Below are 27,961 nucleotides of genomic sequence, written 5' to 3'. Positions count from 1 at the left end.
TCATTTATGGCAACATTAATGTATACATATACAGTTTAGGAATATATATTATATTTAATTTATAAATATATATATAATATATATATAGAAAATTAATACATTTACGACACCAGATAGATACAAATACGCTGGAAATACTTGGCTACAGTGTTGCCATTTCGAGCTGTGTGTACATTGCTTACTACCCTCAGTCTGTCATCGAGTGCGCAGTTGAGCACACAGATGTGCTCTCTTGGTTCGCTGAAGCTGTAAGGAAACTGTTGCCTGCGCAGATAGACTACATCATGATACAGGAAGACAACACCGCCGCCACACAGGTGAGGGATGCCCTATCTTCATTGCTTATTCAGGGTATACCATCTCTGACTGCTGACGCATTCCCTGTGCTCAGCATATAATCAGCTGAAAAAAGACTCCGTTTTATTTGGTATGCTCATAAACTTAAACTCTTTAAAACATTGTAAATATTTAATTTTGCTATTTCCATCCCCCCGCCGGCACTCGGTTGGTAATCTTGGGCATGGTATTTTATCAAATCACCTCAATCTGGCAGTATGGGCTCGAGTCACTTCTGGGGTGTGAGTTTTCAGTTGCATATAGTCCTGGAGACCGTTCAGGCTTGTTCGCATTTGTGTTCCTCACGTGTGCCCCAAGGAATGAGGTGATTTGATAAAACACCATGCCCAAGATTATCAACCGAGTGCCGGCGGGGGGATGGAAATAGCTTCGGCTACCATCCTCTTTTGTCCGGTCGTGTTGGTCGAGTGGTTAAGGGATCCTGTACATCAGATGCATTGCTTCTGGCAGTATGGGTTCGAGTCTCTTCTGGGGTGTGAGTTTTTAGTTGTATATATATATATATATATATATATATATATATATATATATATATATATATATATATATATATATATATATATTTTTTTTTTTTTTTAATAATTTATAGGGTACCACTTCTGGTGCCAATGTGGGGACCCATAGCCTCGGAGAAGAAAATAAAAAGTATTCAGAGGAGACCTTGTGGTCTCTCACTGAACACTAATATTATCTTCTCCTACCACCCCCATTCTTTTGTATGTACACATATATATTTGCTTTATTTGAACCTTGTTACAAAAAAGGCGTTACATATAGGTTACACAGATGGTTATCATAGGTTGTCGAGTTCCTCCAGCTCCTCAGATGGCGGGCAGGAACCCTGGATGCAGTGCGCATTTCCCCTCTGTATCGCCACGCTGAGGCGCTGGAAAAGAAAGCTGGCAGCTCTAGGGTCCCTTGTTGTTTCAATGAGCCTAGAACCCAGTTCCTTCAAAAAACTGGTAGCACTTTTACCCCAGGCGCCGAGTGTCTCAGAAGCAATGGGGACAAAATTGTAGTGGTGATCCAGTTCTCTATACTTAGGGATTTGGCTGCTTCCCTGTGGGTGGCAGCGCCACCTGGTTGTGCAACACTGAGGTTAATGTAGGTGTTAGCCAGGGTTGATACGCACGTGTAGTCCCAATTAAATATATATATATATATATATATATATATATATATATATATATATATATATATATATATATATATATATATATATATATATTTATATATATATATATATATATATATATATATATATATATATATATATATATATATATATATATATAAATAACAAGTATAGGAACCCATAGCCTCGGAGAAGAAAATAAAGAGTATTCTGAGAAGACTTTGTGGATCCTCACTGAGCACTTTGATATTTTCTTCTCCTACCATCATTCTTTTTGTATATGTATGTATATATCTCACTTTATTTGATTTAAAGTTGCATTACACAAAAAAGGGTTACAACATTGGTTACATGCAAGATACAAGACTACTTGTCACAGGTTATAGAGTTCCTCTAGCTCCTCAGATGGCGGACAGTAACCATGGATGCGGTGAGCATTTCCTCTCTGGATCGCCACACTAAGGCGATGAAAGAGGAAACTGGCGGCTCTAGGGTTCTCTAGGTGTTTCAGTTAGCTTAGAACCCAGTTCCTTAAAAACTAGCAGCACTTTTACACTAGGCACCAAGTGTCTCTGATCGAGGCATTCGGGGACAAAATTGTAGTGGTGATCAAGATCACCACTACAGAGACTTTACGCAACTTGGCTGCTTCCCGGTGATTGGCAGCATCGCCTGCCTGTGCAGCACAGACGTCAACATAGGTATTGGCCAAAGTTGAAACGCAAGTGTAGTCCCACCCCAATTTCCTAACATTCTTCCAGGGGGCAAGTGATTCCGTCTGGGCGACCGACAGGCTCATCAGAGTTATGGGGCATTGGGTAACGGGGTTCTCGCTCTGCTGGGCAACCGGCTGTTGTAAGGCAACTCTTAATAATGTCATTAACCTCACTGTATCTTGCATGCCATCCTCCTCCACGATCTGTCTGACCTCCTCCACGGGTGCCTGACAGCTGGGTGGAAAGCGCTTCGTATTCGTAGTCCTGAGGTTCCTGGTTCGATCCCCGGTGGAGGCGGAGACAAATGGGCAAAATATTTCTTTTACCCTGATTCCCTTGTTGCTTAGCAGTAAATAGGTACCTGGGAGTTAGACAGCTGATACGGGCTGCTTCCTGGGGGTGTGTAACAAAAAGGAGGCCTGCTCGAGTACCGGGCTGCGGGGACGCTATGCCTCGAAATCATCTCAAGATAACCTCAACATAACCTGTCCTTTGGCAGAGAAGGCCATGCCGTCTGTACCTGTCGGTTACTGCCTTGCCGCAAATACACCTGTATTCGGTGTGGATTGGGGCAGAGAGGCGGGAACCTTGCTGAAATATATTTTAGGAAAAAATATTTTTGGAAAAAACTGAAAACATATATCAGGAAGAGAAGGGAACTATTAGGGGAAAGCGCCAAGCTATTACGACTACATAGCACAGGGAAGAAGTCAGGATAAGGATTTGGGATGGGATGGGGTGAAAAGGAATGGTGCCCAGCCATATATATCAGGAGCAAACTTACATTAGGAAAAAATTATTTTAGAAAAATAACATATTTTAGGAAAAAATATACTTTAGGAACAATTTTTTGGGAAAAATTACTTTAGGAAAATGATTATTTTAGAGAAAAATTTAGTTTAGAAAAACATTTATATATTTCTTTATTTTACTAAAAATTTATTATAGGAAAAAATATTTAAAGAAAAAAATCTATTTAAGAAAAAAACTATTTTAAGCAAAATTCCATCCCAACCTACGTTCTCAGGCGCTGGTGTCCGCGGTCAAGAATGGGGACAAAGACGGAGTAAAGACAGCCATCCACTCCGGAGGGGACATCCACACCATCCTTCCCAGTGACGATCCGGATGCCCCCGGAGCCCCCCTCTTGACTCTCGCAGTCTATCTGGGACGTGCTGAGGTGGTGCCCGTTCTCCTCAGCGCTGGTCACCACGTTGAAAGCAGGGGATCCCACCCTTACACGCCTCTCCACGTAGCGGTGCACTGCGGCCATCTCCAGATCGTCAACACTCTCATCGACGCCCACGCTGATGTTAACGCCAAAGACAACCATGGTGAGTATCTCATACAGACCAGCAAGGAGAGTATCCCATACTGACCGGCATGGTATCTTATATAGACCAAGGGGGACCATGAAAAAGGGTAAAAGTACTGCGTCTGGTGAAGATGGAGTCACCTACGACATACTCAATGCACTCTGTGAAGTATCTGGGGTTCCACTACTCCAACCGTTTAATAAATTATTCCTAAGTGGAAAGTTGCCCCCACAATGGAAACATGCACTAATCGTTCGCATACTGAAGTTTAATGACCCGGACAATTATAGACTTATCAGTTTCATGTCATGCACATGCAAGATGCTTGAAAGGATCATCCTAAACCCACTGTTGCACAAAACAGGCAGACTAGAGAAAGGGGTCAATGGATTTGTTAAAGGACGGAGCACGACAAATTGTATAGTTAATTACTTGTCTAATGACACAACTAAGTACTCTGTATTTGTTGATATCAAAGGAGCCTTCGACAAAGCGCAGCGGATGGCGATCATGGACGAGCTTGCATGCATGGGTGTTAAGGGGAGACTCATGAAATGGATTGAAGATTACCTCACAGGGAGGAAAGCCAAGGTTTGCTTCAAAAGAGCAGTCTCGAGAACAATGAATCTGAAACTCGGAACCCCCCAAGGAGGGGTCTTGAGCCCCCACACTATTCAATGAACACCATTGCAAATACTGATTTTCCGGAAAGGACGTAACAAGTGGGGTATGCAGATGATGTCAGAATACAAGCTCCCCCCCTTGGAAAAATTAAATAGTCCATTGAACACCTTGGAAGGAAATGTATTGAGCTCGGTTTCACTCTCCACAAAATAGACAAAAGCACACTCTCATCACAAGAGGGAAGAAAATGAAGCACTACAAATTAATGGTGTAACACTAGAATGGGTTGACCACTATCGGTAACCTTGGCGTCACTGTCGGCTCTAACAAGAGGAAGAAAGAGGAGCTCAACCAACTCATAAGAACATGCAAAAGTCGACTAATGGCACTGAATGATATGACCTGGAATGGACATGGAGCCTCTTTTGCCGTGCTTAAAATGGTGTACACAGCTTATGTGCGCTCCGTCATAGACTATGCCGCACCAGTTTTATGCACCTACGCCCAAAACGATATGAAAAAGCTCGAAAGCATACAGAATGAAGCCATGACATTCATTCTTGGAGTTCCAAGAACTGCCAAAACGTCTAATCTACGAGAGGAGTTGGCCCTCCCCAGTGTTAAAAGCAGAATTAAGGAACTGAATGCTAAGCTTGCAATTAAGATAACCAGAAATCCCCATTACAATTATATTGCCAAGAAAAAATCGAGTCTGTGTTATTTATAGGAGGAAACAGGCATCACAGATCAGTCTGCTACCTCGAAGAATTTCACCTGCTCGAGCAAGCCCATGAGCTCATGCCTGTTGAGAGGTTACCTCCCTGGGAGGATGACTCATGTAGGATTGTCATCAATGAGATGACAACGAAAAAGTCCATAATACTACAAGAAATGAGGCACAAGTATCTCGAAGAAATTTATAAAGAAGCCGGAGATGAACTAGATCAAATCTACACTAATGGGTCATCTAATGCTGTCAATGGCAGGACTGGTGCAGCATACACTTAATTAGAAATAATGGCTTTCAACGCAGAAATGAAGAAAAAGCACGTATTGAGAACTATGCCTCTTCAATGCAAGCAGAGCTAACTGCTATTAAGGAACGAAACGAAATTCCTTGAACGAAACGCTAATAGCAACGCATCCTTCGAATTGACAGTACGGTTTAATACTAAGTATAATAAGTACATTTCCTTACTGTCATACATAGTACATAATTGCACTTATGGGGTTATTACAATTACCTCCTCATTTAATCTCTTAATTTTCTGTTAAAACACTCAAAATTTTAGGGTGAAGTTTCCAAGTTAAGTTTATTATATACAAGTTTTAAATATCAGAAATTTCTTTTTCAGTTTTATTTAACAATAGAGATTTTATACAAAATTTGAAAATATCTTGAGTTACTTTACAATTTATGGGTATATTTTAGTTTTGTTTTATTCCTTTTATAAAACTGTAATATTAATTTAGCTATAGGTTTAGTAATAATTGTAATTATGAAGCAATAAAGTGCTTATCTTCAAACACTAAGCCGGTTAGGTTAGGTTATGGTTTTCTATTTAGTTTTTCCGATAAATTCAAATATTCACAATATATTTGATGGTACGGTTTAATACTAAGTGAAAATAAGTGCAATTTCTGACTGCTATGAATAGTACATATTTGCACTTACTTGTGCTCTTACATTTATCTCCCCATTTTTGGAGGACGGGCTGCTAATACACACTACAAATGCAGCGCTATAAAGCCTAAGTAAAAATTAGGCAGAAAACCTTGCAATAGCCGCTGAAATTAAGAGAGCTGTAAGGGTACTAACCAACCAGGGAAGAGTCGTCAAGTTTTTTTGGATCCCCTCCCATGATGGAATCTGTGGAAATGAACTAGCAGATGTGCTGGCTGCTGAAGGCACTGAAGGTGACCATATTGAATACTTCAAACCCAAGACTCTTCTACAAATTAGTGGTATTGTCAGGCAATTTAACCGTGACAAGGTAACTGAGGAAAAGAGGATGGAAGCACAAACCAGTGAATCCGTACGATGGTACAACATGGTTGCAGCTGGCAATCCCAATTATTATAGACGAAGAGGAGGTGACCGCGAGAGAGAATAAGTAATAGCGAGAATCCGTCTTGGATACAAATATCCATGGAGATTCAGAATGGAAACAACAGTTGAGCAGCAGAGTTGCAGAATCTGTGATGAAAGTGACGGACACCGCCTTGACCACTATTTACGTGAATGTGAACTCCTGAGAGACATTAGAAATATGTGTAGAATAATAACCCCACATTGTTTGAGTTAGGAAAACACTATTTGTCAAATATTGTTACTGTTCTTAAAAGATTTCCCCATTTTGCACCAGCAAGATAACGTAAGATTTTAAGGGTTGACAAATGTTAATCTTCTTGTTTGGACATGGAATGCCAGGAGGAGGAGGAGCTGTTCACTTGAGACAGTTAAGCAAGTCCCTCAGCAACGCACGTGCGTTGCTGAGCCACAGCCACCTATCCTGTCCCCCAGTCCTCCCGACCATTTCCCCCTCACCCGTCTCCTCGGCCTCCCAACCATTCCCACTTCACCATCCCCCCGTCCTTCCCCACCATTACCCCCTCCCTTGTCCCCTCGTCCTCCGCACAATTTTTCACTTCCATCCCCACCATTCCCCACTCCCTCATCCGATACCTTCCCAAATGGTCTGATGTTCCCATCAGAAAATTGGAAACATCAAGTGATCTGATTTTCCCATCACTCCATTATAAGAAAAACTGTTAAAAATGAAATGAAAATATGAAAAAATATAAAAATAAATTATAATCACGGTCTGGTAAACAACGCAGCTCAATTCCAACACAATTCACTCAAAATAATTAAATCAAAATGAAAATAAATCAAAATCTATGAAAATTCAATTTATCAATGCAATCAGAATCATTGAAACGGAATTGTAACATATGCAGTATAAAACGTGTGTTGCTCTTACATGCAACAGATGGCGCTGTTTTTCAAGAAAAGCATATAAGTATTACCTGTCACAGGTATGGCATCTATACTTATGCTTACAAAATGAACGGTATGGCAAACAACACAGCTCAATTCCAACACAATGTCACACAAAATAATTCACAAAAAGTAAAATAAATCGAAATCTATGAAAATAAAATTTATCAACGCAATCGGAAATATTGAAATGGAATTCGTGACATATTTAGTATAGCGTGCATATTGCCATTATGTACAACAGATGGCGCTGTTTTCAAAAACGCATGTTTTTACCTGTCACAGGGGTGGCATCTACATAGTAGGTATATAAAAAGATGCGCCTATTCGAATGCAACGTTTTATCAAAATTTCAAATCAACTGGTGAAGAACTTTTGGAGATTACAGCGTATGTTGCTCTTACGTCCAACATATGGCACTGTTTTAAAAAAAAGCATGTTTTTTTCCTGTCACAGGTGAGGCATGTATATAGTAGATATATAAAACGACGCGCCTATTCGAATGCAACGTTGTGTCAAAATTTCAAAGCAATCGGTAAAGAGGTTTCGAAGATTTCCCTCACATGAAAAACACAGTTTTTCGGAAAAAGTATGTTTTTTTGCCGTCACAGACGTGACATCTATATAATATGTATATAAAAACCTGCTCGGATGCGAATGGAACGTTGTGAGAAAATTTCAAAGCAATCGGTGAAGAACTTTCGGAGATTAGCGATTTTGAACAATCGAACATTTCCATTTTTATGTACATAGATTTCAGGGATTTATATATATATATATATATATATATATATATATATATATATATATATATATATATATATACATATATATATATATATATATATATATATATATATATATATATATATATATATATATATGTATATATATATATATATATATATATATATATATATATATATATATATATATATATATATATATATATATATATATATATATATATAACTCACTCCCCAGAAGTGACTCGAACCCATACTCCCAGGAGCAACGCAACTGGTATCTACAGGACGCCTTAATCCGCTTGACCAAAGAATGAGGTGATTTGATAAAATGCTATGCCCAAGATTACCATCCGAGTGCCGGCGGGGAAGGGCTTCAAATAGCTTCGGCTATCACTTCCTTATGTCCGGTCGTGATGGTCAAGCGGATTAAGGCACCCTGTAGATACCAGTTGCGTTGCTCCTGGGAGTATGGGTTCGAGTCACTTCTGGGGTGTGAGTTTTCAGTTGCATATAGTCCTGGGGACCATTCAGGCTTGTTTGCATATATATATATATATATATATATATATATATATATATATATATATATATATATATATATATATATATATATATATATATATATATATATTCAACCTAGAAGGGGTACCACCTCTGGTGCAAGTGTTGGGACCCATAGCCTCGGAGAAAAAATAAAGAGTACTCAGAGAAGACCTTGTGGATCCTCACAGAACACTTTGATATTTTCTTCTCCTACCACCCCTATTCTTTTGGGATGTGTTTATATTTATCTAACTTTATTTGAAAATGTCATTACACAAAAAAGTTACAATATTGATTACTTGCAGGGTACAAGGCTGCTTGTCACAAGTTGAACAGCTCCTCCAGCTCCTCAGATGGCGGGCAGGAACCATGGATGCAGTGAGCATTTCCTCTCTGGATTGCCACACTAAGGCGCTGAAAAAGAAAACTGGCAGCTCTAGGGTCTCTAGTTGTTTCGATTAGCTTAGACCCCAACTCCTTCAAAAAGCTAGCAGCACTTTTATCCCAGGCACCAAGTGTCTCTGAGGCAATGGGGGACAAAATTGTAGTGGTGCTCAAGGTCTCTGTACTTACGTGACTTGGCCGCTTCCCGGTGATTGGCAGCTCCTCCTGCTTGTGTAGCACTGAAGTCAACATAGGTATTGGCTAAAGTTGAAACGCTAGTGTAGTCCCACACCAACTGTTTACTATTCTTCCAGGGGTTCACCGTGATTCCGTCTGGGCGACCGACAAGCTCATCAGAGTTGCGGGACATTAGGTAATGGGGCTCTCTCTCTGCTGGACAACCGGCTGTGGTAAGGCTTCTCTTAATAATGTCATTGACCTCGCCGTGTCTTGCATGCCATCCTCCTGTCCTTTGGCAGAGAAGGCCATGCCGTCCGTATCTGTCGGCCTCTGCCTCGCCGCAAATACACCTGTATTCCGTGTGGATTGGGGCAGCGAGGCGGAGAGCCATGGCAATTCGGAGGGCCTGCGGTGTGAGATGGGTGCCGGTTGCTGACATTGAGGTTGCTAATAGGAAATCACCTGCATGGGGAGCTGCTATATATATATATATATATATATATATATATATATATATATATATATATATATATATATATATATATATATATATATATATATATATATATATATATATATATATGTGTGTGTGTGTGTATATCACGAAAATAAACACGTGATTAAGAATGTGACAATGTTAGACCACGGAGGAAAAATGAAACAGGAAATTTCCTTAAGTAATTTCGTATATTAAGATGTATTAGCCTTCTGAAGATGTATTTAATATACGAAAGTACTTAAGGAAATTTCCTGTTTCATTTTTCCTCCGTGGTCTGACATTGTCATATATATATATATATATATAAATCCCTGCCTAATATCACACACTACGCCATTAATCAGTAATCCCACATACCGATATAAACACAGCAATAGAAAAATCATGCAGCAATTACACACCCAGGGTGACATTACTGCTCACTCCTTACCTCTGCCGGATACTGGCTTCTCCTGAAATGAGATACATGGATATGGCACATAGCATGGTATATATTGAACCATACAGAGTAAAACCACAATGGAAATATCTCCACTGAACGGTATAATTAACCGAACCAGTTAACACACAATTTGTACTACATATACATCTGATTGTGTTCCCTGGTGAATTCATACACACGTTAACGACTTGACTGACAGCAATGTCCTCCAATTACTGTGGTCGTTCTCAACAGGTGCATCTCCCTGCAGCCTTGCTTCCTCACCTAAATAGGTGCTATGGACAACTGCAGCTGGAACCTGACTTTCACGTCAGTCTAGAGACATCTACATCAAATATATATATAGAGTACTCACGTTAGGACCGGTCTCCTCAATTACACATCCACTCATTCCCTACTGAAGCTTAAGTAGACTGAAGACATGAAGATCACCCACGTGGTCATGGCGACCACGCGTGTGTGACCCGGTGAAACACGGGATGCAGGATAGGTGAACACGGGCGCCACGTACACAGGGTAGGCGGCGAAGCGAGTTGGTGGAGTGCGTGTGCACTCCACCAACAGAGTGGTGGAGTGCGCATTTTTTGTGGGTTCAATATATACCATGCTATGTGCCATATCCATGTATCTCAGAGTGCGTGTGCACTAGCGCAGGCTAAAAAGCTAGCTGGTAAATCCTCCCTCTGATAATATCTTCCAAGTATCACTTGTTAATACTAGCTAAGCGTTTACTCTTAATACTTATCACATCTACACTTCAGATGTGACCTCGCTGCACCTGGCTGCGAGGCGTGCACGTACGTCCTGTGCGAGAGCTTTGATCAACGCAGGAGCCGACTTGGACGCCCAAGACCGCACTCTGCGCACCCCTCTACATGTCTCTGTCTTGAGTTATTCTACTGATAACACCGAGGTTATGAAACTGTTATTGGACGCAGGCTGCAACTCCCGAGCACTCAATAGCAGTGGCTTCACGGCAATGCATATGGCGGCCATGTCCGGAAATGAAAAAGCTGTTCAGGAACTGTGCATGGCCGGTTTGAACCCGGAGGAAAGGGACGAGTTTGGCCTGTCGCCAGAGGACATAGCCGAGGCCTGGGGCAAGCACAACACAGCTTGGCTCCTGCGCAAGATGCCCCAACGCACGAAGAGGACTTCTCCCAAACCTATACTACAAATGTTGGTAAGTTATACCGTAGATTGATGACGTGATCCTTCTTTCATCTGTGCATACCTCTTTTCCCACATTATACACAGACGGCTTGCATTTTGGATCCATTAAATGCAAGATATATAATAAAATAAATTTCAGTGTCACTGTTACAAAATTAATATTTTTTTTTAATAATTAATCCATACAGATGGCAATGGTGTTCAAACAATTGATTGATCGGTACAGCGACGGCCTCGTTTAATGCAGGTCGGAGTTCAATCCCCGACCGTCCAAGTGGTTGGTCACCATTCCTTCAGCCCTTCCTCGAATCCCAACTCCTTGTCCTTATGTGCTATATACTCATACTGGTTTACCGCTGTCGCCTCCTATCTTGTGGGTAATTCTACCCATTATATCAACATTATTATCTAAGAAATGTATTATTTCTATATCATATCAAAATCAGAATCACTTCAGATTCATTAAATCCTACATCTGGATCCTACATGACAATGCCACTATGATCACGTACACCATAGGGCCCATGGTGCCTACGTGACTTTGTGCAGGATTTCTCAAGGATCTAGAAGCTTCGAGAAGAATATCTTAATTAAAAAACTATTGGAACAATCAATCGATTTCCGGTGAGGAGTAAGTCAAATCCTTAATAAGAATCAATAGTACTTTCAAGTACTACAAATAAACTTTAAATCCTATATCTAATTATATTATAATCACATCTTATCTCAATCATGTCTAGACAGTAAAAATAATCAATATATATTCATTGAAGGCTACCTCATTCGTGGAGTGAACTCGGACTTCAAGCACCCACGACTGGAGCGCCCAAAGGCAGAAAGCATTTTGTTTACAAACACTGAACACTTGTGATGGTGCCTTGCGAACATTTTCAGTAAAGGACACCATACTAACTTATCATTATCACCAGTTATTACTCTCTAGAACAGGGGGAGTACCTGGACTATATCTAAAAGGAAAAATTCCTAGTACTTAATATAAAAAAGGGTGTAGAGTGGAGAACACCAAGTGACGCTGCCTCCACAATCAACTTTATCTAATCCTACTGAATGACATAATCAACTAGCAAAGTTACCAGAATATTAAACAGCAAAGCTGTGATATAAAATAAAGTGCCTGAACTCTACACGAGAGTTATCCAGTCTGGCAACCTGTCAGATGGCAAGGGCACTCAGGTTGAATATATTGAGTGTTATTGTAGTATGTTGATTGGGCAATTTCATGCTTTTGTAACCTTAATCTATCCAATAAATCTGTTTGTCGTTACAGTGAGGGGACAACGCCCCATATTTCAGTAAGATTTTAATAATCTTTCAGCCACTGAATCTTTTCAATTTATCTGGACACTCATTAATTATTTAACCCTCAGTCATTGAAAGTCAAGCTCGACTGAAACTCTACATATTAATTGAATATATCTGAATATATAATAGATAATATTCATTAAGTTAACAATTGTTTTCTTAGTTATCTTTAATTTATCATATAAATTTATCATATTGAATATAATCCTTTGAACCAAGATGGTTACATCATTACACTTAGACCATATAAGGTCCTTTAATTGTATATTTACATATATCATACCTCTATAATACAAATTGTTGTGTTTATTAGTATGTGAATATTGGCTTTTGTAGTTATGGTGCTAGGCTGGATTGTGTACATATGGTTGTACACATATGAATGTGTAATTAAAGAACCATGAATGTGGTCCATGTACTGGTAACTAAGTACAAAAATTATATTCAGTATGATAAACTTATATGATAAATTAAAGATTACTAAGTAAGCAATTGTTAATTTATGTATATTATGAATTATATATAAAGATATATTCAATTTATATGAAGAGTTTCAGTTGAGCTTGATTTTCAATGACTGAAGTTGAGTACCTCATGAGTGTCAAGATACAATGACTGAGGTTGTGTATCTCATGCGTGTCAAAATAAATTGAAAAGCTCCAGTTGCTGAAAAATTAATAAAAACTTACTAAAATATGGGGTATTGCCCCGCCCTGTAACAACAAACAGATTTATTGGATATATCAAGGTTATACAAGCATGTAATTGACCAATCAACATACCACAATAACTCAATATACATATGTCTGAGTGCCGGGTGCCATCTAACAAGTTGCCAGACTGGATCTTGGTAGAGCTTAGAGCTGTGACACTATATATTATGTCACAGCTTTGCTGTTTAAAATTCTGATAACGTTGCTAATTGATTATGTCCTTAATTGAGTTTGCAGTAGGATAAGATGAAGTTGATGGTGGAGGTGGAGGCGCCGTCACTTGGTGTGCTCCACTCTACACTCGTATTTAGATAAAGTAATAGGAATTTTTCCTTATCGATATATAGTCCAGGAACGCCCACATTTCTAGAGAGTAATCACTGGTGATAAAGATAATTTAGTAAATGTCCTATTCCGAAAAATGTTCGCAAGGTACCGTCACACGTGTTCACTCTGTTTGTAAACAACGCTTTCTCCCCTCGAGTGGTGGTGGGCGCTTCTCTCTCAGCCATCGTCCCCACATGCTCCCTGAGCGAGGTAGCCTTCAATGAATATTGATTGATTATTCTTACTATCTAGACATATGATTGAGATAAGATGTGATTATAATATAATTAGATATAGGATTTCAAGATTATAAGTAGTACTTGCTTGTACTATTGATTCTTATTAAGGATTTGATTTAATCCTTACCAGAAATCGATTCATGTTCCAGTAATTTTTAATTAAGATATTCTTCTCGAAGCTTCTAGATCCTTGAGAAATCATATACAAAGTCACGTAGGCACCTAGGGCCCTATAGTGAATGTGATCATAGGTGGCATTGTCATGTAGAATATAATGATTCTTTAGTGATTCTGATATGATTTTGATATAATTTAGATATGATAAAGAAATAAAATATTTCTTAGATAATGAAATAGACATAGTGGGAAAATTTCCCACAGTTCAACTCTAATATCAATCACAACAATTTTCCCACATACCTGCTGCTTAAAGATAGCATCAATAATGAATGTTTAAAATTTGCCTCTAAATCGAAGGGTCTTCACATATACGAGAAATGAAACCAATTTGTACTTCCAGAAGAGAAGTTGGGATGATTACGAGGCTGAAGGTGTGAAGACTTTGAGTTGGGTACGCGAGAAAAACTTCGTATTAATTCAAGAAAATGTCCCAGAAAACCGTGATGGACATTATCAGGACAGTGAGGGTCTGACAGCTCTCCACTGGGCAGCCATATTGGGCCATAAGCTTGTGGTACATACCCTGATCGATACGTGTGCTTCCTTGCCCAGTGTGGTGACCTATGATGGGCAGACTCCAGCTGACCTGGCACGGATGGCATCCCACGAGGACCTGGCAAGCACCATCATAGAGGCTACACACCCTCAGGTTTGTAATGTTTGCCCTTTATATTTAACTGTTGACCATCCCCCTTTACTGTCATACTTTATTGAAATGGGGATAAAATGTTATGCTAAGGCTGATTGTTTATTTGCCTGACTGCATGCTGTTTTGAGGCCTGATTGTTCAGACCTTGCTACAAATAGCAGTAACATCAGTTCACAATGAGGACGATCATAGTCCATCCCAGGATTAAAGTATCATGAATAAATCTTAAGGCTTTACAAGGGGTTCGAACCCGCTCCTCAGAAGTCCTTAGGCACACGCCTGGGCAATGATGACACGGGGTGATTCATTACATTTTTGTTGTTTCATTGAGTATTGAAGGGGGTGGGGGGGGGGGTCGATGGGGAACATTACTACCAACATAGTGAAATTATGTTAATGTAATTTCATTATTAAATCATATAACGTTGTATTTTGGTGTTCATATACCTCAATATCATATATCATCTATTATGACGGTCTTCATTTTTTCATGGATTTTCCTGCACTGGCCCCAAGCCTCTGGCTGGCCCATTTAGTGTTACTTGTTTCTAGATGTTGTTTTAGGCGGCTGGTGAGTATTGATGTCTCGTAAAAAAAAATTATGACTCACATAAATCACGTGTCTGAGGTATAACAGGTAAACACTGGCGCCTGTGTGTGCGTGCTTGTGGTCTAATATACGAGATCTTCCAGGCAGGCGTATCCCCTCCAGCACTCTACATGGAACTTCTAATGCTGATTAGTGCTGGTGACAGCGTGATGGAAGCTTCTCGGCTGCTGCGCTCAGGAGCGCCCCTCGAGCCCATGGGGGACTTCTACACCAGCGCCCTCGTCCTCGCCGTCACCTGGAACAGGCCGAGGATCCTGAGTCTTCTGGTGGCAGCTGGAGCACCACTCACCACCTGCTCGGAGGGCCTCTCTCTCCTCCAGCTGGCCTGGCGTTCACATGACGTTACCATCCGGCTTCGCGTTCTTGTCACCAGGGTAAGTTGAAGGAGTTACTTAAACCAAATTGGTACTCACCTAGTTGTACTCAACTAGTGGTGCTTGCGGGGGTTGAGCTCTGACTCTTTGGGCCCGCCTCTCAGCTGTCAATCAATCAACTGATTCCTCCCCTCCCCACCACACACACACACGCAAGTACACATAGTAGGCCTTGCATAGTAGGCTGAGAAGTGCGTTCTGGCTACTAGGTACGATATATATATATATATATATATATATATATATATATATATATATATATATATATATATATATATATATATATATATATATATATATATATATATATATATATATATATATGTCGTACCTAGTAGCCAGAACGCACTTATCAGCCTACAATGCAAAGCCCGATTTGCCTAATAAGCCAAGTTTTCATGAATTAATATGTTTTCTCTAGTTTTTTTCTTACGAAATGATAAAGCTACCCATTTCATTATGTTTGAGGTCAATTTATTTTTAATGGAGTTAAAATTAACGTAGATATATGACCGAACCTAACCAACCCTACCTAACCTAACCTAACCTATCTACATAGGTTAGGTTCGGTTAGGTAGCAGAAAAAGTTAGGTTAGGTTAGGTTAGGTAGGTTAGGTAGTCGAAAAAACATTAATTCATGAAAACTTGGCTTATTAGGCAAATCGGGCCTTGAATAGTAGGCTGATAAGTACGTTCTGGCTATTAGGTACGACATATATATATATATATATATATATATATATATATATATATATATATATATATATATATATATATTATTAAATATGACCGAAAAAGTAAGATTAATAATTCTAACACGAATTTTCTCAATCTTTCGTACATTTCTTTTCACTGTTGGAGGTAATTCAAAAATCAATTCTCCAAAATTCATTTTTATTTCTAGTCTGACGCAACACTTGAGCGCGTTTCGTAATATATGTCTACAGGAAAGACTGCTACCAAAATATATATATATATATATATATATATATATATATATATTTATATATATATATATATATATATATATATTTATATATATATATATATATATATATATATATATATATATATATATATATATATATATATATATATATATATATATTTATATATATATATATATATATATATATATATATATATATATATACATAATGTAATCTCCAAAAGTTCTTCACCAATTGCTTTGAAATTTTGACACAATGTTCCATTCGAATGCATGCATGTTTTTATATATCTACTACATAGATGCCACACCTGTGAGAGGTAAAAACGTGTTTTTTTGAGAAGCAGCTCCATCTGTTGCACGTAATAGCAACACACACACTCACTATACTAAATATGTTAAGATTCCATTTCAACGTTTTCCGATTGCATTGATAAATAGAATTTTCATAAATTATGATTTATTTTCAATTTGATTTAATTTTTTGTGTGACATTGCGTTGGAACTGAGCTGTGTTGTTTACCATACCGTTCATTTCAAAATTATAAGTATAGATGCCACCTGTGACAGGTGAAAACATTTTTTTTTTTTAAGAAACAACGCCATCTGTTGCACGTAAGAGCAACTCACGCTATCCTAAATATGTTACAATTTCATTTCAATGTTTCCGATTGCAATGACAAATTTAATTTTCATATATATCGATTTATTTTAATTTTGATTTAATTATTTTGTGTGACATTGCGTTGGAATTGAGCTGTGTTATTTACCGTAACATTCATTTCGTGAGTTTAGTTTTTTGTTTATTTTTTAACTGTTTTATTTCGTTTTTAACTGTTTTTATTTCATTTTTAACTGTTTTTATTTCGTTTTTAACTGTTTTTATTTCGTTTTTAACTGTTTTTCTTATATATCAGTGATGGGAACATCAGGTCATTTGATGTTCCCAATTCTCTGATGGGAACATCAGATCATTTGGGAATGCATCTTACGAGGGAGTGGAGAATGGTGGGGAGGACGAGCGGATGGGAGGGGGGGGGATGGTGGGGAGAACGACGAGACAGGGGAGAGGTAATTGTGGGGAGGACTAGGGGACGGGGAGGGGGAATGGTAGGGAGGACGACGGGATGGGGGGAGTGGGAGATTGTGGGATGCGAACAAGCCTGAACGGTCTCCAGGCATATACACCACTGAAAACTCACAAAAACAAAGAATGAGGTGATTTGATAAAATACCATGCCCAAGATTACCAACCGAGTGCCGGCTGGGGGATGGAAATAGCCTTGGCTACCATCCTCTTTTCTCCGGTCATGTTGGTCGAGTGGTTAAGGGATCCTGTACATCAGATGCATTGCTTCTGGCAGTATGGGTTCGAGTCACTTCTGGGGTGTGAGTTTTCATTGGCATATATGCTTGGAGACCGTTCAGGCTTGTTCACATTTGTGTTCCTCACGTGTGCCCCAAAGAATGAGGTGATTTGATAAAATACCATACCCAAGATTACCACCCGAGTGCCGGCGGGGGGATGGAAATAGCCTCGGCTACCATCCTCTTTTGTCCGGTCGTGTTGGTCGAGTGGTAACATCACATCACTCTAACAAGAGAAATGTTGAACAAGAATACCTGCATAATAGACAAAACCCAAGATGCAAAAAGATTACAAATTCTTGAGGCAATTCACATAAGAATAGAACGACCTACCATGAACACCCAAATCACGGAACTATTTACTCTACCCACCATGAGAGTAAGGACAAGACCAGAACATAACGATGCCAACACAGAAGACAATGTCCAACATAACAGGCCAATTACACTGGATTAATCTTTGTGTTTAGATAGGAGCTGCCTCGTATGGGCCAATAAGCCTTCTGCAGTTACCTCTATGTTTCAACTCACATTTATCCCTTATGTATCCCCCCCCCCCATGTTTTCACCTTTATTTTATTATCACCTGACCCAGTGCGGGTATAAAATCAACCAGCATTGTAAGATCTGTTCACTTGAGAATGAACCATGGAGGTTCGAAACGTTGTGCTAATTGTATAAATAAGTGTAATACACTCTATAGTAAATCACTTCTTTTCTTCACCTTAAAAGTACGAAAATGAGTTTTAGAGAACTCCTATTTCAACTATGCCCTGATGCTAAGAAAATAGTTAGAGGGATAGAAGCCCTAAACCAGAAAATAATAAATACAAATATGAGGTCATATTCAATGAAACATATATATATATATATATATATATATATATATATATATATATATATATATATATATATATATATATATATATATATATATATATATATATATATATATATATATATATATGTGTGTTTGTGTGTGTGTGTGTGTGTGTATTCACACATTGAGAACTGAAATATTAAAATGGCAACATTTTCTGAATGCACTACAAGCCGAGAAGCGTTGTGTGAGGCCCAAGACTCCTCTTGGGGAGGGTACTGACCACCACGTGACGAGTCTTTGATACAAGACCCCTTGGTAGACCAGCTGACCCCAGACCAATTCAAAACTGTTCTAAAAGTTTTTCATAAATACATCACGTTATTGTAGATATATAGTGAATTTATTTTTCATATTTTGTACAGAACTTCCTACACACACTCCAGATAGAAAGACGTCGCCTTAAGCCACAAGACTCTGCTCTTAGAGAGGGTATTGACCACCTCGTGACGAGTCTTAGAGGCGAGACCCCTTGGCAGACCAGCTGGCCTCTTCAGGCAGACACTGACCTCACCTCACTCATGGTCTCGGCTGCCACTAATAACTGCCCTCTGACAGCATCCTTCCTGAGGCAGGCGGGAGCCAAGTCCTTCCTGCAGGACCAGTCCGGCATCACTCCTCTGCACGCGGCGCTGGACGCCCACCACTGGGACCTCGCCAGGTTGATGGTCAAGCACATAGGAGCCTGTCTCTACATCCCCGACTCCTTAGGCAGGCTTCCCTTGGACATGCTGCCCGCACACCACAGAACACAGGTGGAGGAGGTGAGGCCTTTACTCTTTTGCTTCCTAAAGTTTAACGTTGAGTGGTATAAGTTATACATATTTCTATTTAGCCATTTTCTGACAAAGATACATAATTTGAAAATAATATTTCATAACTTACATATTTTGAAAATAATTTCAGAGCATTTATCAGCAAGAGAGACAACAATTAGAAGATTTGATAGAGAAGGTCAAGGATAAGGAAGAGAAAGACCAGCTTCACGAGGTTCTTGACCAGTATGACTCTTTGTTTGCAAGTTACCGAACGAATTCTCCATTGAATAAGACTCGCCTTCCTTCCGAAGCTTCAGCACGAGAACGCGCCGTCAACTCATACGGTCTTCTGGTATCTTGCCGGCGAGGGCTTCTGCAGTTGGTCTATCTTCTTGTCACCATAGGAGGCCTTGACGTAGATACAGTGGTCGACGATACCCATGACTCTACTGCTCTCCACCAAGCTGCCGCCCATGGCAACTCAGGGTGCTTGATTCTGCTCCTAAGTCTTGGAGCATCTGCTCTGAAGGCAGACCGATACGGACATACGCCATCCCACTTTGCTGCCATGTTTGGTCATGGCACAACTTATCAGCAGCTAAAGGTGTTCCTGGAGGACCATCAGCCTGTCAGTGCGGCGGGAACAACCCCAGCTGGTGTTAACTCTAACTTTACAGGCTACTTGCACCGCTACATGAAGACTGAAGTCAAGCCCGAAGGCGTTCTGGTTTTCAAAAACCCATCTGAAGGAATCAAGGAGCTCCTAAAACTTGTTAATATTAGAGACATGGCAAGTCAATTAAGTAATATCTGTGTTGACTTCACTAAAGGTGAAGCTAAGGAGGTCAGGGAGGTCGTGACCCGAGAGGTCCAGCTTATAATGAACAAAGTGAGTGCTGCTGACAGTCTATACGAGGGGAAGCTAACCACTGTAGGAAGTACATCAGACGGCACACGCCTCTATGCACCAGATGAGTTCGACTTAAGCGTTGTGTTGTCAAACGTTCCTGGAATTAAAGTGGAAATAATTGAGTTGGACCCTCAACAAGCCGCTCATAATGGACACAGATTGAGAGTTCGTGTCAAGACAGACCATCCAAGTCTTCAAGGGAAGACTTTGATAAATAACTTCTATGAGTTAGTAAGAAAGTGTTTGAAGATTCACACTATCGAGAGCAGTCAGTTGAGCCTTGTGCCTCCAGGGGTGACCAGAACTCAGGTAGGTGTGGCACTGACACTTGCCTGGCAGGGCAAAGAGTATCCTCTTTTGCTGATTGGCATAGACTTGGTTCCTGTAGTCGCTATCCCCTGGCCAGCAGAGGTAAGCAGACCCCCACTGACTCCTGCTAACATCAGTCAAGTGTATCTGTGTAACACAGCCGACGGGGAGTGGCGTTGTAGCTTTGCTGGAGCCGAGGCAAAAGTCCTGAGCCAACTGGACTCCCAGGAGCGCCGGGTCTATGTGGCCTGCAAGACTCTTCTCTCTCACCTGAAGGCTGAGCCCTGGATGCCTCGAGAAGTAAAGGCAAACTATACTTGGTGGGATTCACGCAAGTGGAAAATCATGATCCCAGCAGGATTTGCTGTGAAGAACAGCTTCCTAAATCAGCTGCAACGCAAACGCAAGGAGAAGAGAGACTGGCGAGACGAGGACCTCTTAGACGTGATCATCACCATCTTGAGAGACATGTGTCAAGACTTCTGTGACCCAACAACTGCCGTGGAGTCCTTGGTACCAACCAAAGTTTACGCTTATTTTGGTGGAGAGTTTGAGAAGCCCAAGACGGGGGATGGTGCTCCTGAGATTATTAAAATCCTCAGAGAGATTCAACAGCAAGATACTAGTCCTAAATCATGGTTACCAAATTTATACTGCAGTATACTGTAATTCACTCTAAATACTCTACTGTAAATAAATTAGTTTTCTGCAGTTATTTTGACATGTAAAAAATCTGTGAATTTTAAATGTAATTTTAAATCGCAATTGGATCCTGTAAATTATGTCTTTCATAGTAATATTTTTTATTTAGATTTAAGAAACTTTTATTTGATCCAATGTGATATATAGAAATATACTTGAGCTTTCTCTGAGAATTAGATTCTAGGATCATTCTCTCCATCAGAGACAAAAGATGCTGCCAGTTTCCTTTTTCAGCACCTCAGTGTGGCGGTCCAGAGCGGAAACGACTGTTGTGTCCTCGGGTCCAGTCTGGAAGTTGAGGAGCTCCGAGAGATCTATACCCTCTAACCTCTCAGTGTATTCATCAATGTGTAACTTGTAACAATTAAAATATCAAATAAAGCAAAATAAAATGTGGGCCCCGTGGTGTCCCTACGGAAGAACGTTGTCTCTTCAGGAGGCAGACAGCGGGGGGTCTCGAAAGGGACCCGGACCATCGTTCTACGTCTTCAGTCTCCTGTTCCGTCGACTGTCACATTGATGGATTACATCAGGCATACCTTTCATGCTGGGCAACCCCGGACATGTTTCCAGTGTGGCCTAAAGGGACACAAGGCGGTGGACGGCAATGGTCCTGTCCCTTGTCGCCCTGTCGCCTTGTGATGGTGTGGTAGGGGAGGTTTCACTGCCGTCTGCTACCCCTGTGTTGTTGCAGAGTTCCTTGGCCTGCGTGAACAAGGTTGTAGTTGGTAGTGTCGGTGTAGGAGTGGTGGTGCGTGCCGACCCCGCAACTAGTTTCCTCGCCTCCCCTGGCTCTGACTATCCTGTCTCCAGTTTCGGTGCCACCTGTGGGTTGTAGTATTGTAGCCCCCTCAGTCTTCGAAGCTGCTGTGCTTCGGGATCGAGTTTTGCGCGTGGTGTGGTGCAGCCAGCCAGAGGCTCTGCTCGGGCACCTCCTGCCGTTGGCGAAACTTCTGATGATCAACGGCCTGTGTCTAAACGTTTTCTGAAGGTTTGGAGTGTGTCGCCCCATCGTGAGTAGGCTGACGTGCGTAATTCTGAGGACTCTTGGGGCTTTTCCTCTGTGCGGTGTGGTATTGGTATGTAGGGGCTGGTGTGGTGCCAGCGTGTGGCGGGAACCCTGGCGTGGACCCTGACGTGAACCCTGGCATGGACCCTGTTGTGGAGGTGGGGGCCGGTGCGGGGACTGTGGTTCCTGATTCGGCTGCCTTGCCCGCATACGGTTGTTTCGGTTCCCCGTTTGAGGTGGTCCCCTCTGCCGAGGATGTTGGTAGGCCTCGTGAGTTGGTAATGGTCCTGAAAAAGGATGCTCACTAGATAGATTCCTTGCCCCCTCCTCCTGTTCCATCGGTGGTGGAGTTATCGCCTCTCCAGCCATCGTCTTCAGTGTCCACTGCTCTGGTGCGGTCGTCTCCGGCCGAATCGCCGCATGACGTGGTAGTTCCAGAGTTTATAGGGCGCCCGCGTTGGCCTGGGGACGTCCGCCATACCATGAGGAGTGGCTGATTTGGAATGAATACATTCGTCAGTATCTGGGGTGTGAGTTTCTGGAGAAATATGGTTTGCATTATTGACATTGTTGCTGTTACTCCCGGTCCCTGTGGGTTCCTGTGTTGTGTTCTTGTGCATGAACGTGTAGTTGTGGTGTTTGTGGTTGCGTCTGCATGTGTGTGGTTGGGCTTCTTTTGTTCCCGGTTCCTGTGTGTTCCGATGTTTGTGCTTAGAAGTATGGGTGTGTGGTTGTGGTTTCTGTTTTCCGGTTCCTGCACATTCTGGTGTTTTGTTCCAGTGTGTGTCCGTGTGTGGTTTTGGGGATTTTTGTTTTGTTCCACATTTCATGCTTTTTCTTCTTTTATTATTGTAGTTACTTTTATGAATAAGGTTATATAGTTCCGGGTTCCTGTGTGTTCCGGTCCTGTATTTATGTGTGCGTTGGTTTTTTGTAACTTCTATGTGGCCCCTCTGACTTGTTTTGTCTCATGTTTCCATATTTATTGCCATGTTTCCTTGTATCATAGGTAATGTTTCTGTATATACTTTATGTGTTTCCTGTTTTGTGCACTGTTTCATGTTGTGTGCTTACTTAATATCTCTTTTACTGCTCTTGAGTTTGCATTTCTTGTGGGAAATTTTACCCACTATATCAAAATCATATCAAAATCATATCAGAATCACTTCAGATTCATCAAATCCTACATCTGGATCCTACATGACAATGCCACTTTGATCACGTATGCCATAGGGCCCATGGTGCCTACGTGGCTTTGTGCATGATTTCTCACGGATCTAGAATCTTTGAGAAGAATATTTTAATTAAAAAACTATTGGAACAATCAAATGATTTCCGGTGAGGATTAAATCAAATCCTTAATAAGAATTAATAGTACTGTCCGGTACTACCAATAATCTATAAATCTTATATCTATTTATATTATAATCACATCTTATCTCAATCATATGTCTAGACAGTAAAAATAATCAATAAATATTCGATGAAGGCTACCTCACTCAGGGAGCATGGGGGACGATGGCTGGGAGAGAAGCGCCCACCACCACCCGAGGCCAGGAAGCGTATGTTTACAAACAGAGTGAACACGTGACGGTGCCTTGCAAACATTTTCAGTAAAGAACACCATACTAACTTATTATCACTAGTGATTACTCTTTAGAACTGGGGGAGTACTTGAACTATATCTATAGGGAAGATTCCTAGTACTTGTATCTAAATAAGGGGTGAAGAGTGGTTCGAAGGGACGCCGCCTCCATCACATCTAATCTCATCCTACTGCAATGCAACTCAAGACATAATCAACGAGAAAAGCTAACAGAATATTAAACAGTAAAGCTGTGTCAAAAAAATATAGTGCCTAAGCTCTACAAGAGGTTATCGGTCTGGCGACTTGTCAGACAGGCATCGGCATTCAGACTGGATAAACTTAAGTATATTGAGTGTTATTGTAATATTGATTGGCCAATTGCATGCTTGTGTAACCTTGATATATCCAATAAGTCTATCGTTTCTGGGTGGGGTGACGCCCCATGTTTAAGTAAGTTTTTAATAAAACTAGTTTAGTTTTAATAGTTTTTAAGTAGTTAATAGTACTTAGACCACATTTAAGGTCATTTTATTGCATATTCATATATATCATACTTCTACAATATAAATTGTATTTATAGTATAAGAAAATAGGCTGTTGTACTTATGGTGCTAGGCTGGACTGTGTTCATGTTTAGATCCCTAATTTAAACAGAACCAGTGTTCAGTTATAGAACTGAGTTTATTTAATCTTATCCTTGTATTAACAATACAGGCTGATGTGTTGAATTATCTGCAGGTGGATTGTAGATCTTCAATCAACTTCTTCAGTAATCCTTAGGGACCCCCCACCTACCCCTTACAGCCCACAGTCTGTCATTAGGACAAGAGGAGCTAGGCTGTATGACCCTAGCTAGGGACTTTAGATGTATTAATTTTGCATACAGTAATTTTAAATTTAGTACAGTACAAACCCAAAGTAGTTCTTTTATATCAATTGTGAAAATTTTCTCATATTTTTATTTATGTACGATGTTCGGTTCCATTTTAGGATTTTTGTAGCCCGGGTATGGGTTTTTGTTCCTTTGTAATGCTCTCTTATTGTAATTTATTGTATTTATTTTTTTAAATAAAAAATGTATATAATCTGCTGATATATGATATACGTGTATATTGTTTATATTGTTAGTGGATATAGAGTGCATGTGTCTATTGTTTAAATTCTTAGTCGATATAGGATACACGTGTCTATTGTTTATATGTTGATATGGGATTCACGTGTCTTGTTTATGTTGTTGATACAGGATACATTTGTCTATTGTTTATATTGTTATATTACTGCTAGGTAACAGGGGCATTCAGGGTGAAAGAAACTTTGCCCATTTGTTTCTGCCTCGTGCGGGAATCGAACCCGCGCCACAAAATTACAAGTCCTGCGCGCTATCCACCAGGCTACGAGGCCCCGTAGTGTGTGTGTGTGTGTGTGTACTCACCTAGTTGTGTTTGCGGGGGTTGAGCTCTGGCTCTTTGGTCCCGCCTCTCAACCGTCAATCAACAGATGTACAGATTCCTGAGCCTATTGGGCTCTATCATATCTACACTTGAAACTGTGTATGGAGTCAGCCTCCACCACATCACTTCCTAATGCATTCCATTTGTCAACCACTCTGACACTAAAAAAGTTCTTTCTAATATCTCTGTGGCTCATTTGGGCACTCAGTTTCCACCTGTGTCCCCTTGTGTTAAATAGCCTGTCTTTATCTATCCCTATCAATTCCCTTCAGAATCTTGAATGTGGTGATCATGTCGCCCCTAACTCTTCTGTCTTCTAGCGAAGTGAGGTTTAATTCCCGTAGTCTCTCCTCGTAGCTCATACCTCTCAGCTCAGGTACTACTCTGGTGGCAAACCTTTGAACCTTTTCCAGTTTAGTCTTATCCTTGACTAGATATGGACTCCATGCTGGGGCTGCATACTCCAGGTGTGTGTGTGTGTGTGAAAAAAAATAGTTAGTAGTTAGTAACAGTTGACTGACTGACAGTTGAGAAGCGGGCCGAAAGAACAGAGCTCAACCCTCGCAAGCACAACTAGGTGAATACAACTAGGTGAATACTCACACAACCTTTACTTATTTTATATTCCATCTTTCTTTTTCAATCATGTACATTTATCATCTAATCATATGAGTGAATGAAGCACCTTCACAGTTGATCTGCAATATTACAACATACGTAAGATGTGTTGATGTGTTGGAACTGTTTAAAGTATGGCTAAAATCGTATGGAAGTGACTGACTTGGTAAAAGTTTAACTTAATAAAGGTGGGACGTGGAAATTTAAATTACTGTATATTAGAGATGTTGTTTGTTGTTGAAGAATCGCTACTTGGAACATATTAGTTCCAAGCAGCACGGGCTATGGTGAGCCCGTGTATATTGGAGAGTAAACAGAAACCGGAAGATTAAATTCACTTAGTTGGAAGTTAAAGTTGAAAGACATAATAGGATTAGAAAGACAGAAGATGCACACATTGGAGTGGGGTAGATGCAATCTCTTTTTGATGGGAAGAATGATATGAAACAGTACATGTGACGGTGTGTTGAACTGTATAACGTTAGCTTTAATCGATTTGCCCTCCTTGCCACAAAAATAGCTACAAGGGCTATTTTTTCAACTTTCACTGAAAATAAAGACATAACAGAGAGCTATATCTTATCAGTGAGGACATATTGAACAAAGTTAATTGTAAGGGAGGAAAGATACATCTTGAGAATTGAATCGAAACTATGCACTGTTAGATAAGTATGCGTTGCGAATGCCCCATATGTGGTGATAGGTAAGTACTGATAGGTGAGTACTCTCACTCATCCACACACTCATCCTTCTGCTCACCCACATTCTGGTCATCCAGTCGTGCGCAAGCATCCTTACCAGGCAGCCACACGTTCTCACCCGCTCATTAATCTGACCAGCCTCTCCAGGGGTCTTGACACACTCCCCCCTAAACATGGAGAAAAATTTTAATTAGCGCAAACTTTAGAGTAAACACAAACACGAAACTTAAATAGATATGTTGGAAGACCAAGATCTATTGAATTAGTAATATTCATAAGATATAAGATACACTAGGAGAAGGGCAAGACGAATCAACTTTAGATGTAAGAGAGCTTTTATGGTCTCTATGTCATGTAATAGAACAACTATATGGATGTCGTACTGCTTAAAGTTGACTTAAATAGTTTAATACGCCAGAGAGCTTAAGATCATAAAAGGAAAAAATAATGATAGCGGGGAAGAGTAGTTTACTTTACTGAGACCGATTTATATTGCTCTACCATTACATAGTGCATGGGAAGTGAAGACTAGTATAGATCTGAGATCTATAGCTAATCAGGCACGTTATGCGGAATGAAGGATCTTGAGAAATATGTTTGGAAAGCATGGATAAGTAAGTACACATAGATGAATGACACACAGCTTACTCACTAACTATTCTCTCACTGGGAAAAAGAAATTTGTTTGTAGTTAGTAACAGTTGAGAAGCAGGCCGAAAGAGCAGAGCTCAACCCCCCGCAAGCACAACTAGGTGAATACACACACTGAGTACCCAAATGAGCCACAGGGACGTCAGAAAGATAATTTTCAGTGTTAGAGTAGTTAACAGGTGGAATTCATTAAGCATTGACGTGGTGGAGGCTGACTCCATACACAGTTTCATATGTAGATATGATAGAGCACAGTAGGCTAAGGAATCTGCACACCAGTTGATTGACGGGACCAAAGGACCAGAGTTCTACCCCTGCAAGCACAACTAGGTGAGTACACTCAATACCAGTAGATTGACAGTTGAGAGGCGGGACCAAAGAACCGAAGCTCAACCCCTGCAAGCACAACTAGGTGAGCACATCTGAAGTAACAATGTGACTTCCCAGAGTACTGTTTATTTCTAAATAAAATAAATTAAAATTCGTATTATTGTAATTTCGACGTAACATAAGGCCTCACTCCACCAATGAGA

At 40.3% G+C, this 27,961-nt stretch overlaps 1 protein-coding gene across 1 annotated transcript; it reads left to right on the top strand.

The window, feature by feature from the left end:
• Positions 1 to 178: 178 nt before the first annotated feature.
• LOC123758795 (serine/threonine-protein phosphatase 6 regulatory ankyrin repeat subunit B) lies at positions 179 to 25,092 on the top strand. Its single transcript, XM_045743500.2, has 7 exons — positions 179 to 317; positions 3,236 to 3,542; positions 10,708 to 11,129; positions 14,242 to 14,550; positions 15,244 to 15,534; positions 19,097 to 19,495; positions 19,638 to 25,092. Exons 1-7 carry the CDS (start codon positions 285 to 287, stop codon positions 21,375 to 21,377), a joined length of 3,501 nt encoding a protein of 1,166 aa, XP_045599456.2. The 5' UTR covers positions 179 to 284; the 3' UTR covers positions 21,378 to 25,092.
• The last annotated feature ends 2,869 nt before the right edge of the window (positions 25,093 to 27,961 follow it).

This window comes from Procambarus clarkii, chromosome 22 (genome assembly GCF_040958095.1).
Source record: "Procambarus clarkii isolate CNS0578487 chromosome 22, FALCON_Pclarkii_2.0, whole genome shotgun sequence".
In the NCBI taxonomy this organism is placed as follows: Eukaryota; Metazoa; Arthropoda; class Malacostraca; order Decapoda; family Cambaridae; genus Procambarus; species Procambarus clarkii.
This window is presented reverse-complemented; position numbering and strand designations above follow the sequence as displayed.